At 45.4% G+C, this 15052-nt stretch overlaps 1 protein-coding gene across 4 annotated transcripts in view; it reads left to right on the top strand.

The window, feature by feature from the left end:
- Positions 1-4187: 4187 nt before the first annotated feature.
- CDK13 (cyclin dependent kinase 13) overlaps positions 4188-15052 on the top strand; it is a 118884-nt gene continuing 108019 nt past the window's right edge. Inside the window, exon 1 of one of the 4 annotated variants that reach the window (XM_049096421.1) lies at positions 4188-5622. In XM_049096421.1, coding sequence (XP_048952378.1) covers positions 4409-5622 — 1214 coding nt within the window. In that variant the 5' untranslated portion in view covers positions 4188-4408. The remainder of the gene's footprint in view (positions 5623-15052) is intronic. The other 3 variants (XM_049096422.1, XM_025449587.3, XM_049096423.1) reach the window with 3 other exon arrangements.

Here is a 15052-nt window from a genome sequence, read left to right as displayed (position 1 = left end):
TGAAGCAGAGAAACAGAATTTTAATGATTTTGTGTACTCCAGGGTTTTGGTCCTAAGATCCTTCTATACTCTTAAAAAATTTTGAGGACCACAGAGTTTCTGTTTATGTTACTTATATCTATTGATATTATAAGTAAAAGTGGAGACAATAAAAAAGTATTCATTTGAAATAACAATAACCCTATCATATATTAATACAACGAATATTTAATTATCTTTACAAATACAACAAAAAGGAGAGGATTAGTGTGTCTTCAAATCTCTTTATTGGTTTGCTAGAACTGAAACTAAGTCTCATTTCTGCCCTTTTATGCAACTTATTGCAGTATGTTATTTTGGTCAAAATATATGAATAAGATAGGTCCTTGGCAAAGAGAGGAAATATTTTAATAGCCTTTCTGGATATCTGTGGTAATTCTTTGATACTACACCAAAACTCCATAGTAGTTTTAAAATTATTATTTTAAAGATTTTATTTATTTATTCATGAGAGACACAGAGAGAGAGGCAGAGACATAGGCAGAGGGAGAAGCAGGTGCCCTGTGGGGAACCCAATGTGAGACTCCATCCCAGGACCCCTAAATCATGCCCTGAGCCAAAGGCAGATGTTCAACCACTGAGCCACCCAGGTGCTCCTCCATAGTAATTTTGTGAAGGTTAGTTTAAAGCGGAATCTGAAATCATATCAATGAACTTTTTGTACTGTTATATCAAAGCCCATTGGTCAGTCGTACATTTTTAATGAATGTTTTAGTCATGATTTTGGAATATCATTCATTAGTCATTTGGAGAAGATTAGTTCATTGAGTTATGCAGATATTTCAAATGTTTACACATTTCAGAAACCCAATACCTTAGAACATTCTAGAAAATATATGAACACACAAGCATACATTCCATTAGCCATCAGAATGATGATGTCATGTGGTCTCTGGAAAACTCTACTGTACATTCATGTACACTCTTCTTCAAACAAGAAGAGTGATAAAGACCAATCATGTCTTTTTTTTTTTTTTTTAAGATTTTTATTTATTTAGTTGAGAGAGAAAGCCAGAGATAGAGAATGAGCAGAAGGGGACAGGTAGAGGTAGATGGAGACGCAGGCTCCCCGCTGAGCAAGGAGCCAGATGCAGGGCTCAATCCCAGGACCCTCGGATCACAACCTGAGCCAAAGGGAGATATTTAACTGAGTGAGCCACCCAGGTGTCCCCAAATCATGTCTTATTATGAAGACTGTTTTCACTACATGAGTCACTGAATAGGTTTTAGTCTCAAACCACACCTGAAGAACAGCTGATATGGTATGACTGTTAGATAAGAAAACAAAAAACTTACCATTTGCTTTTTTTTCTTTTAAAATCAGGAGGCAATAAATTATAACACACAGTGAGCAAGATACTAAAATATAGTCCCAAGTGTCAATTTCAAATCTCTTTATATTATGACAAGTAGACAAGCTTCTAAAAACAGTTTCTAATTCAAAGATCTTTCTCATTTTTTTTTTTTTTTTTTTTGGTTTGAACTCTAGTATTTCAATGTATGCAGGCAGGTATCTTTGAGGAGCTCACAATGCTTTATTTCTTCCTCTTCTTTCCATTCTCCCAAGGTAGAATCTTTGCAGAAAGCTGTGGGCAGCAAAACTCTACTAAAAATATTCTAGGACATCTTTTCTTTTTCCAACCTGGCCTGAAAGCTGCCCATTTATTATGGGTCTTGTTTTGTATTTTGGAGTTTTTTTTTTTTTTTTTTTTTTTTTTTTACAAATACAGAACAGGACATTCTCAAATGATATTGGTGGTAGATTTGAGAAATTTCTAAATAAACCTCTTATTTTGCTCTCCTGTTAATCCAGGCTTTTCAAGGTACCTTGATAGTAGAGGATAATCCTATTTTTTGGAAAAAGCCACTTTCACTCAGGGACATGTGAGTGGCTCAGTGGTTGAGCGTCTGCCTTCGGCTCAGGGCATGATTTTGGAGTCCCGGGATCGAGTCCCGTGTCGGGCTCCCTGCATGGAGCCTGCTTCTCCCTCTGCCTGTGTCTCTGTGTCTCTGATGAATAAATAAAATCTTTTAAAAAAGAAAAGAAAAAGCCCTTCACTCAGTAGTACCAGGGAGAAATCCGTTGTAGGCACCCTGCCCCTTACTTTTCCATTCAGGTTCCCAATGCCCTGACCACTGCCCGCTGCTGGCTGCACAGCAGGCCCCACTGTGTGGCCCACCCAGGTCTACCTTCCTGGGCAATGCTTTGCCTCCTCCTTTACCCTTCAGCAAACACACACCCTTTGTAGTCATTCTTTCACCGAAGTCTGATTTTTTAGCTTAGATTAGTCCAGTCTGAAATACACGGCGGGGGGGGGGGGGGGGGCGGGAATGTCAAGCCAATGAAAAATATTTACACTGGGACACGAATGATGGATGGGAAACTAAGTGTTTAGGAACCAAGAACCAAACTGATGATCTGAAAAAATAAACTTGCAGAAGGCTTGCTCTATGTGGTCACTGAAAGGATTGCTTAGCTTTTCTAAGCACATTAAAAGCCACCTGGCTGGCTCAGATGGCAAAGGCTTAGACTCTCCACCTGGGGGGGGGAGAGGGGAGGGTAGTTCAGTTTGAGCCCCGCATTGGGTGAAGAGATTAAAAATCTTTTTTTTTTTTTTTAAAGCAATATATCAAAAGCCAAAAAACCAATAATGAATTAATCCAAGTTTCCTAGGAGCCCAGTCAGGCAAGAAGCTTCAAGCTGCCAGTAAGAATTCTGCGATTTCCAACGGCCCCCTTTGACGTTTCATTTATTCCTCGGATTAAAGACTTTTTTTTTTTTTTTTTGAAGTAAATTTCAGAGTTAAGGAAAGCTGGAGACTGTGGATTCCCAAGCGTGTTTTTAGGTTAAGGCAGGGCCTCGAACTCGGGTGTAGGAGAGACAGGTCAGCCAACGCCGCCTCGGCCTTCCAGGGCAGGGGGCCGTCTGTGCGCTCGCAGCTCTCCCACGCCCGGGGCCCGGCTGAGGGGGGCCCGACGCGCCGACCCCTCGGCCCAGAAGGCCCCGAACGGTGCTATTAACGGTCCCCCAGATCCCTGCTGTGGCCGTGACCTTCCAACTGGCGGGCGGCGCAACTGCGCGTCGGACGCAACAGGCACGACCGGCGTGCCATCGGGGCGAGACGCTCCGGCGACAGCAGTGGGCGGCGCACGCCGCCTCTCCTTTCTTTAACCCTTCTCCACGCTTAGTCCCACCCTCACCGGAAGTGGAGCCGCCTTACGTCACGCCACTTCCGGCCCGCACGCCCGTCGCCGGCGGGAGCGAGCACGCTGGCGCGCGGCAACCTTGTTCCCGCCTCCTGAGCCCCGGCGCCACTCACCTTCGGCGGTCGCGGAGCGTGACGTGCGTGCGCGCCCCCGGCCGTGCGTCGGGGCCGAGGGGAAAGGCCGAGAGAGCGAGGCGAGAAGGAGGGGTTGTGGAGGTTAGGGCCCAACCAGCGAGTGCCGTCGCCCTCCCTCCTCCTGACGAGGCTCGGAGAGGGAAGGGGAGGAGCGAGCCGGGCCGGCCGCGCACACCAGGAGCCTCCTCGTGGAGGGGGGGGAGCGGAGGAAAGGGGAGCTCCGCCACCTCTGCTGGCAGCGGCGGCGGCGGCGGCGGCGAAGGAAGAAGAAAGTCAGGGCCCGTGCCCGCCGCCCCAGGCGCAGAAACCGCCCCCCGCCCGCACCTCCCCGGAAACAGCCCCCCGCCCAGCCCCGCACACTCGTGCCCCAGCCGGAGCCGCAGCCCGGTCGCCCCCGCCTCGCCCCGCCCCGCCCCGCCGCCCGTCCCCGCGGGCGGCCGAGTGCGCGAGGCCCGAGGCCGGGAGTTGTTGTCAGGCCCAGGCCACTTCCGAGGCGCCCGCCGGGTGTCGCCGCCACCACAGGAGGACGACGTCGACGCGGAGGAGGCGGCGGCGGAGGCGTGTTGTTGTCTCGCCCACTCCCCTCCCCTGAACTCGCGCCCCACGTCAGGGCGCGATGGAGTGAAGCGGGGACGAAGGTGGTACTTCCGCGTTGCGCTGCCCGAGCCGAGAGCGCGGCCGACGCCGCTCCCCCGCCCCCGGGGGCACTTGGAGGACTCCGGACTCCCCCGCAGGTCAGCGCCCGGCGCCTCTGGGGTGTGTGCGGCGGAGGCCGGGACGGCGAGCAGGACCGCGAGCTGGGCCGCCGGGGCTCCCGCTCCCCTCGGGCCCGAGGCCGCCGCACTCCCGACCGCGACCCGGACCCCGAGGACCCGAGTCCTGACCCGGATTATCGTGGCGCGGCTCGCGGCCGGCCCTGGTGCTCGGTGTCCCTCCGCCGCAGTTCCCGTTTCCGGCGGCGGCGATGGCCAGGATCTGACCCGGGAGGAGGCCGCACCCGCGCCGCGCTCTGCGGCGGGCCCTAGGCGATGCCGAGCAGCTCGGACACGGCGCTGGGGGGAGGCGGGGGCCTGAGCTGGGCGGAGAAGAAGTTGGAGGAACGCCGCAAGCGGAGGCGATTCCTGTCCCCTCAGCAGCCGCCGCTGCTGTTGCCGCTCCTGCAGCCGCAGCTCCTGCAACCGCCGCCGCCCCCGCCGCCTCTGCTCTTCCTGGCTGCTCCCGGCACGGCCGCCGCCGCAGCCGCCGCCGCCGCGGCCTCCTCCTCTTGCTTCAGCCCGGGCCCCCCTCTGGAGGTCAAGCGGCTGGCGAGAGGCAAGAGGCGCGCAGGAGGGCGGCAGAAGCGGCGCCGCGGGCCCCGCGCCGGGCAGGAGGCGGAGAAGCGTCGGGTCTTCTCGCTGCCCCAGCCGCAGCAGGACGGCGGTGGCGGTGCTAGTAGCGGCGGGGGTGTGACCCCGCTGGTGGAGTACGAGGATGTGAGCTCCCAGTCCGAGCAGGGGCTGCTGCTGGGGGGGGCCAGCGCGGCAACGGCGGCGACGGCTGCCGGGGGAACGGGGGGCAGCGGCGGGAGTCCGGCCTCCTCCTCCGGCACCCAGCGGCGCGGGGAGGGCTCGGAGCGCAGGCCCCGCCGGGACCGCCGCAGCAGCAGCGGCCGCAGCAAGGAGCGCCACCGCGAGCACCGGCGGCGGGACGGGCAGCGCGGCGCCGGCGAGGCCTCCAAGTCCCGCAGCCGCCACAGCCACAGCGGCGAGGAGCGGGCCGAGGCCGCCAAGAGCGGCAGCAGCAGCAGCAGCGGCGGCCGCCGGAAAAGCGCCTCGGCCACGTCGAGCAGCAGCAGCAGCCGCAAGGACCGAGACCCGAAGGCGCACCGGAGCCGGACTAAGTCGTCCAAGGAGCCGCCGTCGGCCTACAAGGAGCCGCCCAAGGCCTACCGGGAGGACAAGAGCGAGCCCAAGGCCTACAGGCGGCGGCAGCGGTCCCTGAGCCCGCTGGGAGGTCGGGACGACAGCCCGGTGTCCCACAGGGCGTCGCAGAGCCTGAGGAGCCGCAAGTCCCCCAGCCCGGCAGGAGGTGGCAGCAGCCCGTACTCCCGGCGGCTGGCGCGCTCCCCGAGCCCCTACAGCCGCCGCCGCTCCCCCAGCTACAGCCGCCACAGCTCCTACGAGCGGGGCGGCGACGTGTCCCCCAGCCCCTACAGCAGCAGCAGCTGGCGCCGCTCCCGGAGCCCCTACAGCCCGGTGATCAGGTGAGTCGGCCCCCGGGTGGGCCCGCCTGCGGCCGCGCCGGCCCGAGCCCCCCTCCCCTCCCCTCCCCCCCACCCCCCGGCGGCGGCGGCGGCGGCGGCGGCGGCGGCGGGGGCAGGGGGAGCGGTGACCGGGCCCTGCGGGGCCGCCCGAGCCCGCAGCCGGCGCGAGGAGACCCGGCCGGACCCCCGGCTTCGCGCGCCCGTGACACCGTGTCGTGGGGCGGGGGGCAGAGCAACAGGTCCGGCAGACTTGTTCTCGCACGACCGCCGGGGGAGAGCTCAGGGGGGTTAGACTTGCTGGTGAACACACTAGCAGGTGTCTCTTCAGCCGCCCTTTGCTCTCCCAGCAGTTTCTTCGGGTAGACCGAGAGGTGGTTGAATTTGCCAGAATCTTGAAAGCTTTCTGAAGAGGTTGCATCTTTGGAGGGTTAGGAGCGAACTTCCTAGCTAGGACCTACCTACGTCCTGTAAGGGACACTCAGAGTCGCTCGCTGATGTCAGAGTTAGAAGTGGATTGCACATGCTGCAGGTGATTAATAATACAGCGACGGAAAAGGCAGCTTTTCCGTAAAGTTTACTCTTCCACGAGGATGTGGAACTTACGTGGGAACTTAAAGGATTCTAAATTCTCGAGATAAGGAGGATGCCCATTTTGTGGTATTCTTGGGTGGGATGGTCGTTTAAGTGGTAAAGAGAAAAAAAATGACGAGACTGTGGTTTCTATGTATGATGACACCCAGTTGCTAATAACGTGTAATTGATTGGTGCACCCAAGTGAAGGGTCTAGCACATCCTTACAGTATTACGCTGTTTACTATCGTATTAAATTACTATTTACTTTTATTTTAAAAGTTAGCTGTACCTTTAAATATCACGATCTTTGTTCAGAAATCTTTAAAAGCTGTAATTTAATCCAGTGAAATTGGAGTAAATCTTTGATGTGGTTGTCACACCTTGTTTGTTATACATTTCTATTCTCTAGGAAAAGTGTGAGCATTGATACGCGGGTACCTGTTAAGCAAAGTGAATTAAGAATAACTTTTGGAATATTTTGCAGGTTCTTCTATCCCTTCAGCTGTCTGGAAACTCCAGGCCTTCTAGTTTTAGGGTACTACAAAATGTCATTTTCGTTGGTCGTGTTTTTCTTACTGGCCTTAGTTTTCAGCAATGCCAAGCGGATGCGAATACCTCTCAGTAGAAGTTATGTTGAATCTTGATACATATACCTGTAAAATTAGCACATTTCTTTGAAGTGTCAGCCTAGTAAATATTTGTCAAGATGTGATTCCAGTGGAGATCTGGGTGTGTTTGTCCTTAAATGAAAACAGCTGTATAAATCACTTCATCCTTACAGTGTTCAAGCACACTTAAAATTCTAGTTGATGTCTTAAGCAAAGACTGTCAACTGAAAACTCATTTCACCAAACTTAGCCTTCGTGTCCTGTAAGACCTTGCATTTTACTTTTAGTTAAAAAACGTTTTAGGTGTGCCAGAAGGTTTGCATTTTTGTTGTTTTGGGGTTGTTTTTGTTTTTATGTTTTCTGTGATCAACACTGTTTTTTGAAAATTATTAGGTTACATTTCAGGACTTGAGATAACAATTTTAAGGGTATGATGCAATTTTAAGAATAGAGTTTGTGTTTATCTGGGTTTTTGGTTTATGGATACTTTACAAGGTCCTGGCCTTAATAGTGCTGTGTATTTTAAATACATCGTGTAGTAGTGGTATGCATGATTAGTGTTATTCGTATTTTGCAAATATTTATTCAGCAGATCAGTGCCAGTTACTGTTCTAGGGACTGGAATAGATTGGTGAAGGAAGATGGGGACCTTGCCCTCATGAAGCTTGCGTTCTAGAGGATCATTCATTGCTGAATCTTTTCATGGAATTTACAGTGACCACCAGCATTTTTAAAGTATTGGATTTGGAAGAGGCTTTAGATATCTTGGCCAGCATTCCTGACAGCTGTCTGTTTGGTCTGTGCCAGAATACGTCTAGACATGGGAAGACATTACTTTGAGACAGCCTGTTCCGTTAAATTTGGAACTTGAGTTCTAGACCAGCTTTGCCTGGTATCTTAGCAAGACCCTCCCTTGGAGACTCAGTTTCCTAAACCGTAACAGGGATATACTTGTTTTTTTTTGCATTATTTCAAGGATTAAGCGAAAATTTATGTTTTGTAAAGTATAGAAATACTATAGATTATTATGGAAATGTAATGTGGCTGAATTATTATTGAATAGCTTGAATTATTAGAACTCTTCACATTGAAACAGAAATCTACCTTCCGTGTAACTTTCTACCCATTGCTTCAAGTTTAACCCTTTGGAATGATACAGAGCAAACTGGTATGCTACCTCTTTAAAATGTAAAGACACTTGCCACGTCTTCTGAGTCTTTTCTTCTCTGGGCCAAAAAAAACAAAAACAAAAACAAAAAACCTCATTTGTAATGAGGTGTGGCTTTGAGATTTTTCACATTATATCTGGTTTGTTAACTGTCCTGCTTAAAATACTGGGTCCAGAATTTACAGCTGAAATGGTTGGAAACTTTTAAGATTTTTGAATATATAACAAATGTGTTATTACTGTTTAGGAATAATTAATTGAACTCACTTGTCCAGTTTAACACAAAGTTTTATTTATTTTTTGAATTTAGTAATGTCTTAAGTGGCTTGTGTTACTTAATGAATAGACTGCTAGATTGTGAGCTCTGTGAAGGCAGCTATCCTGTTTTACCTACCGTTGTATTCTTAGTGTTCAGCGTAGTGTCTGGCACAAGTCGTCGCTTAGTAATTGTTGAATGGGTAAATGCAGGGATGATGATGATGGAGTTTACTGAGTATATGAAATATTGTGGATTACATAAGTATTTAATAGAGACCATGTGTTAGGCTATAAGAAATAGTAGTAAGATCTTTTACCAGGCCAGATGGACCTTATGTATTAATGAATTGTCAGTGTAGATATTTTAAGGGAATACATGCACATTGAAAGTAGTATTCAAGCCATGGTATGAAGATTTTTCTTGGTGTTAGTTCCTAGAATAAATCCTCTCCATTCTGTTGGCTTTTTTTTTTTTTAATATTTTTTTAAATTTTTATTTATTTATGATAGTCACAGAGAGAGAGAGAGAGAGAGAGAGAGAGAGAGGGGCAGAGACACAGGCAGAGGGAGAAGCAGGCTCCATGCACCGGGAGCCCGATGTGGGATTCGATCCCGGGTCTCCGGGATCGCGCCCTGGGCCAAAGGCAGGCGCCAAACCGCTGCGCTACCCAGGGATCCCCATTCTGTTGGCTTTTAATTCACAGTGTCCTCTAGGCCTTCATCTGAATCTTCAGTCCTCTGTTGATGCTTTTCTTTTCATCAGTCCTTCCTTAGCTGTACATTTCTTCTTGTATAACCAGCTTACCTTATTTATTTATTTATTTTTTTTACTATTTGTCTACTCAGGTGTGGGAAGTCACAGAATTTTGCTTACTGACCCTGTAATGTGAGAGTATACTGAAGAGAGAGCTGTTTCTCAAGGGAGGCAATGGTACTGACATATGGGTTTTACTATGCGCCATGCGTTGGTAAATACTTAGCATACATTCACCCCCTACGTTTCTGTTGGGAAAAGATTGGGAAACTGAAGCTCTAAAAAGTTAAGTGATTTGTTCCAAGGTCAGCTTGGATTCAAACCTTGGGCTGACTGAAGTAACATGCTGTTCGTATTAGGTATTGATACTGTCCTGGCTGGCATTCAAGGGAGCTAACACCCTCATGGAGTGATCTGTTTTGCTAAAATTCATCTCCTATTTGGGTATTTATATACTGATTTTTTTTTTTCTGGCTTTTTTTTTTTTTTTTTTTTAAAGATTTTATTTATTCATGAGAGAGGGAGGAGGGCAGAGACATCAGCAGAGGGAGAAGTAGGTAGGCTCCCTGTAGGGAGCCTGATGTGGGACTTGATCTCAGGATCCCAGGATCGTGACCTGAGGACACTCAACCAACTGATCCACCTAGGTTCCCCTTTCCTGGCCATCTTTGCAGCATTTTGAGGGTTGTAAAAAACTAGTCCTTCTAAAGATTCTTTTGGCTCATTTTGTCTTTATTAACTTGTAGCTTTTATGAATATGAGCCTAAAAACATTCCTTGAAGACTTTATTTACACTTAGTTATTGACAGTTTTTTTGCAGTGCAGTATCTTCATCTGAAGTTACTCAAGTCAGATCAGTTACAACCAGTACAGTAAATTATTACATATCCCATTAATTGGTTTTGTCTCTGAACTTGTGGAAATTCTGTTCCACTGACAAGCAGCAGAAGCCTATATTATGGAATCGTATGGAGATCCTGGGGGGTCTAAAGACAGTTGGACCAGTAGGTGTAAATAAGTGAAATGTTATTAGTATTCACTTGTATATGATATAGGTTACTTCTGTCATGATTTATTTAGTGTATTGTCCTAGAACCTGTGTTCAGAAATGTATAAAATGAAGACATTTCAGAATAATAAAGCTCCTATTAATTCATAAAACGCTACTGATTTGATTTGTACTTAAGAGAAATAAAGCATGAGTATCCATAGGTGAGTGTAATGCTTAAAATGCTTTTAAAAAGTGTTAGAGACAAAAAAAAAGTGTCAGATATATAGGATACTAGAATAAATGTAGAAAACACTCAAAAGGAATGTAGATTTAGGTGAAGTCTTTTTTTTTTTTTAATATTTTATTTATTCATGAGAGACACAGAGAGGCAGAGACAGGCAGAGGGAGAAGCAGGCTCCCTTCAGGGAGCCTGATATGGGATTCGATCCCAGGACCCTGGGATTGCGACCTGAGCTGAGGGCAGATGCTCAACTGCTGAGCCACCCAGGTGCTCCAGGTGAAGTCATAAGTCTCACTGGTATTTATCCCGTTTGCGTTTTCAGCACTTCAGTTCAGGTCTTTGTTTTTAATCAGACTTCTTGTTGCCATTCTCTTCTTCCCTTGTTCTTCCATTCCTTTCTTCCCAACTTATTTTTTATCAGGAGAGTTTTCTTAAAGTGTTGGTCAGATTTTGTCACTTCCGTTGTATAGAATGGAAGTCCAGACTTTTCAGTGCATGGTCAGGTAATGCCTTTTATGATCTGGCCCCATTCTATCAATTCTATTTTCAGAGGCACTTTTATTTCTCTATATTTTTACTCTTCCTGTTCTTTTACTTTGAAATGCCCTTTTATTTTCCTCTTCTCTGCTTCCGGCTTTGCATTCAAAACCCAGCTCCAATTCAGCCATCTTGAGAGATCTTGCCCCATTCATGTAGAAAAAGTTAATTCTTATATTCCTATGGCTCTTTGCTTTGTCTTTGATATACAACTTTAAAATTTTTTATTTAATATTCTGATTATTTGGCTGGCTATGTTTGTGTTTTCTCTACTACATTGTAAGATCCTGGAGGACAAATTATGAAACATTTATTAATAGTCAAATTATTTTTTTTTTTAAGGATTTTATTTCTTTATTTGAGAGAGTGCACAAGCAGGGGGAGTGGCAGAGGGGGAGGTTGAAGCAGACTCCCTGCTGAGAGGGAGCCTGATGTGAGGCTTGATCCCAGGATGGTGACCTGAGCCAAAGGCAGATGCTTAATGGGCTGAGCCACCCAGGCGCCCCAGTAGTCGAAATAATTTAAATAGCATATTTCTCCACAGATTAATGCATACCAGTTTTTGCACAGATTACAGTTGTATCTCTAAACTTATTTCGTATTTTGGTTCACATATACTCTAGGATGGTGAGATAATTCTTTTTTAAGGAGAGAATTTAAGAACCTTTTTCTAGCTGCTGCTTTTACTGGAATGAGTTGAGGATTTTGGGTGTCACTTTTTGCGTGAATAAATTCAGACCTAATATTTAGATTTGCACTCTGTTGTACTAATCAAGATAAATGATCTGTTTTTCTTGGTGAAAATTTTCTGAACAATTTTCTGTATGCTAAGCTTTATTTCCTAACTTTGAAAAATTGTAGCTTTCTAAAAAATCTGTTGAAAATTAATATTGCTTGATACTCATATTTTAGATCATTTAAATCTCTTATTCTGTACTTTTTCTATGAATAATTTTTATTTTTATTGTTTTTTATTTTTTTATTTTTTATTTATTTTTATTAAATTTTTATTGTTATTTTTGGTTTTGGTTGGCTTTGTTTCATAGGTAGATCTTTATAATCTTTAAAGTGGATGTTAGAAGCAAAAAGATCAAGCTAGAATCAGAAGTATTACTTGTTTGCAGTGATTTTTGTTCCTTGAATTTCCACACATCTAAATTAGGAGATAATTTAGTTTTCTTAATATATTTGGAAAACAAAATGAATGTAGAATAAAGGATAAAATCTAGGTTAAAAACTGGAAATTATTTATTTTTTATTTAAATTCCAGTTAACATGCAGTGTAATATTAGTTTCAGGTGTACAATAGAGTGAGTCAACACTTCCCTACAACACGGGGTACTCTTCATAACAAGTGCACTCCTTATTCCTCATCACCTATTTAACCCCCCCCCCCCCATCTCCTCTGGTAACCATGTTTGTTCTCCATAGTAAAGAGTCTGTTTCTTGGCTTGCCCCCCCAATCCCGTCTCTCTCTCTCTCTCACTCTCTTTTTTTTTCCCCCTTTGCTTGTCTAAAAACTGGAATTTATAAGATGGAAACGAAAAGGGTAGTGAGAGAAACTGAAAACTGAAACTAGTTAATGGGCTGCATGCCTCCCCATTTTTCTGTTTCTGCATTTTCACTTGCATAGGGGGCACTTTCACTGAGATACTTGACTCTCCAAACTTAATTTAACATTAAATTATTTCTCCTTTCTTGGAGTCATTTCTTTTTCTAATAATTGCTCTTCATTATTTTTCACCTGTTTACAAAGATACTAGAGGCTCATGGTGAGAAGTTTTCAATTATGGAGTGTGAGAGTCCTCCTGAATTCAAACACTTGAGATGATCATCTTTGATGTTTTGAATACCATTCTTCTAGATTTCTCTCTTCATATATGCATAGGGACAAAAGCTTTTTTTTAAGCTTTTTTTTTTTTTATTTTAAGATTTTATTTATTAGAGAGCGAGCGAGAGAGAACATAGGTATGGGGAGTGGGAGAGGGAGAGAGAGAAGCAGGCTCCCTGCTTATGTGGGGCTTGATCCCAGGTCCCTTGGGAGCATGACCTGAGCCAAAGGTGGACCCTTAACCAACTGAGCCCCTCAGGCACCCTGGGACAAAAGATTTTATGTAAATCTTAGGAATTATGGGAATATATTACAATGCTACTTCGTATGACACATTCTATAGTATGTTCTTTTTTGTTCACTTCTGGTATTTTGGTGTATGAATGTATTATAACTTGTTTGGCAAGTCCATTTTGCTAGATTCTTAGTTTTTTATTTCTAAAATTTTTGATATGTATATATATCTATTGCAGATAGTTTGTGTGCACATTTGTCCCATTACCTCCTTGGAGGTAAAATTGTTGGGTCAAAAATGACATACACATTATAATTCTGGTAGAGTGTCATATTATCCTTCAGAAGGCTTTTACCAATTTTTGTTTCCCAAAGGTGTGCCAGTGTTCATTTCCTCAGCCCCATCGTCACTTGGGAGTTGTCAAATATGCAATTTTTTTCGTTGTATTTCTTTAATAAGACTGAATTTATTTTAATCTGTTTACTGAATGTTTTAATTTCTTGATTCGTTTCTGTTTGTTATTTTTAACACACTGTATTAGAGGTATTAGCTATTTTGTGGCATAACTGTATTAGAGGTATTAGCTATTTTGTGGCATAACAAGTATTTTTCATGAGTTTGTCTTTTGTTTTTTAACATTGTTTATGTAATGTTTTGGTTTTTTAAGCTTTTTATTTATTTGAAAAAGGGAGAGGGAGAAGCAGACTCCTGAGCAAAGAGCCCTACATGGGGTTCAATCACAGACCCTGAGATAATGACCTGAGCCAAAGGCAGATGCTTAACTGACTGAGCCAACCAGGCGCCCCGCCCCGTGTTTTGTATTAAGAACTGTTAGAATTATGCCTATGTCTGTGTGTGTGTGTGTTTAGATTTTTAAAAATTTATTTATTCATGAGACACACACACACACACACAGAGGCAGACACAGGCAGAGGGAGAAGCAGGTCCATGCAGGGGGCCTGATGTGGCACTCCATCCCGGGACCCCCAGGATCACGCCGCGGGCAGAAGGCAGGCGCCAAACCGCTGAGCCACCCAGGGATCCCTGTTTGTGTGTTTTGAATGACAGTAGTTTCTCCCAGGCACCCAGTGCCAAAACATTAGTAATACTTACCTCTTCTTCCCCAGTTCTGGGAATTGCTTGTTTGTTGGTACTTTTGACATGGTCTTTATCTGTTCCATTTAGGAATTTTTACATTCGTTTACATTTTTATTGTTGGGTCGATTGCGTTGGGTTTTTTTTCAGGCCTCTTCTGTTTTCTGCATTCAAACTAATCTTAAAATACCACTTTGATCCTATCATTTTTCTATAAAACATACTTTTTTAAAGATTTATTTATTTATGATAGACATGGGGGGGGGGCAGAGACACAGGAGGAGGGAGAAGCAGGCTCCATGCTGGGAGCCTGAGGCGGGACTCGATCACGCCCTGGGCCAAAGGCGGGCACCAAACCACTGAGCAACCCAGGGATCCCTATAAAACATAGCATCAAATTCCTGAGCTGGGCACTTATGATTCTTTACTCCAGACAGCCCAAACTACCCTTATTTCTCAGTATATATGTCGATCATAGTGCGAACTGGACTTGTTACTATTTTAAAAACATGGAATTACAGGTGCCCTTCACTTTAGTTTATGCCCTTTTCTCAATTGGCTAATCCTACTTGGCCATTCTTCCAGCCATAGTTGAGGTGTCATCTTCATTAATCTCATCCAGAAGTGATTTCTCACATTCAGGCTTGCATTAATTTGAGTTGTTACCACCCCTCCCCCACCAGTATATTGGACATATTTCATTCATTCATTAAAAAGTCAGTTTTATTAAGGCATAATTTACATACAGTGTAATTTACCAATTTTAAGTATACATTTAAATGGCTTTTGACGATTAGATATACTTGTGTAACCACCACCACCACAATCATGATAAACAACATTTCCATTACCCCAAAAAGTTTCCTGTGACTCCTTTGTAGTTTGTCTCCTACCTGTGGTCCTTGGTAACTGCTACTTATATGGTATGTAATCTTGGTGAATTCACGTAGATTCATTGATGATGTTGCATGCTTGAGTGGTTTCTTCCTTTTTATTGCTGAGTAGTATTCCATTTTTATATGCATTGCATAGAATTAGGATAATTTGCTTGTCCATTCACCCAGCCGATGAGCATTTGAGTTATATCTAGTTTGGGGCTATTATGAACAAAGCTGTTGTGAAATTTGATGTAATTCTTT

The sequence above is a fragment of the Canis lupus genome, chromosome 18, assembly GCF_003254725.2.
Source record: "Canis lupus dingo isolate Sandy chromosome 18, ASM325472v2, whole genome shotgun sequence".
Taxonomy (NCBI): domain Eukaryota; kingdom Metazoa; phylum Chordata; class Mammalia; order Carnivora; family Canidae; genus Canis; species Canis lupus.
The sequence above is the reverse complement of the archived record's forward strand: the minus strand, read 5'-3'. Positions and strand labels throughout refer to the sequence as shown.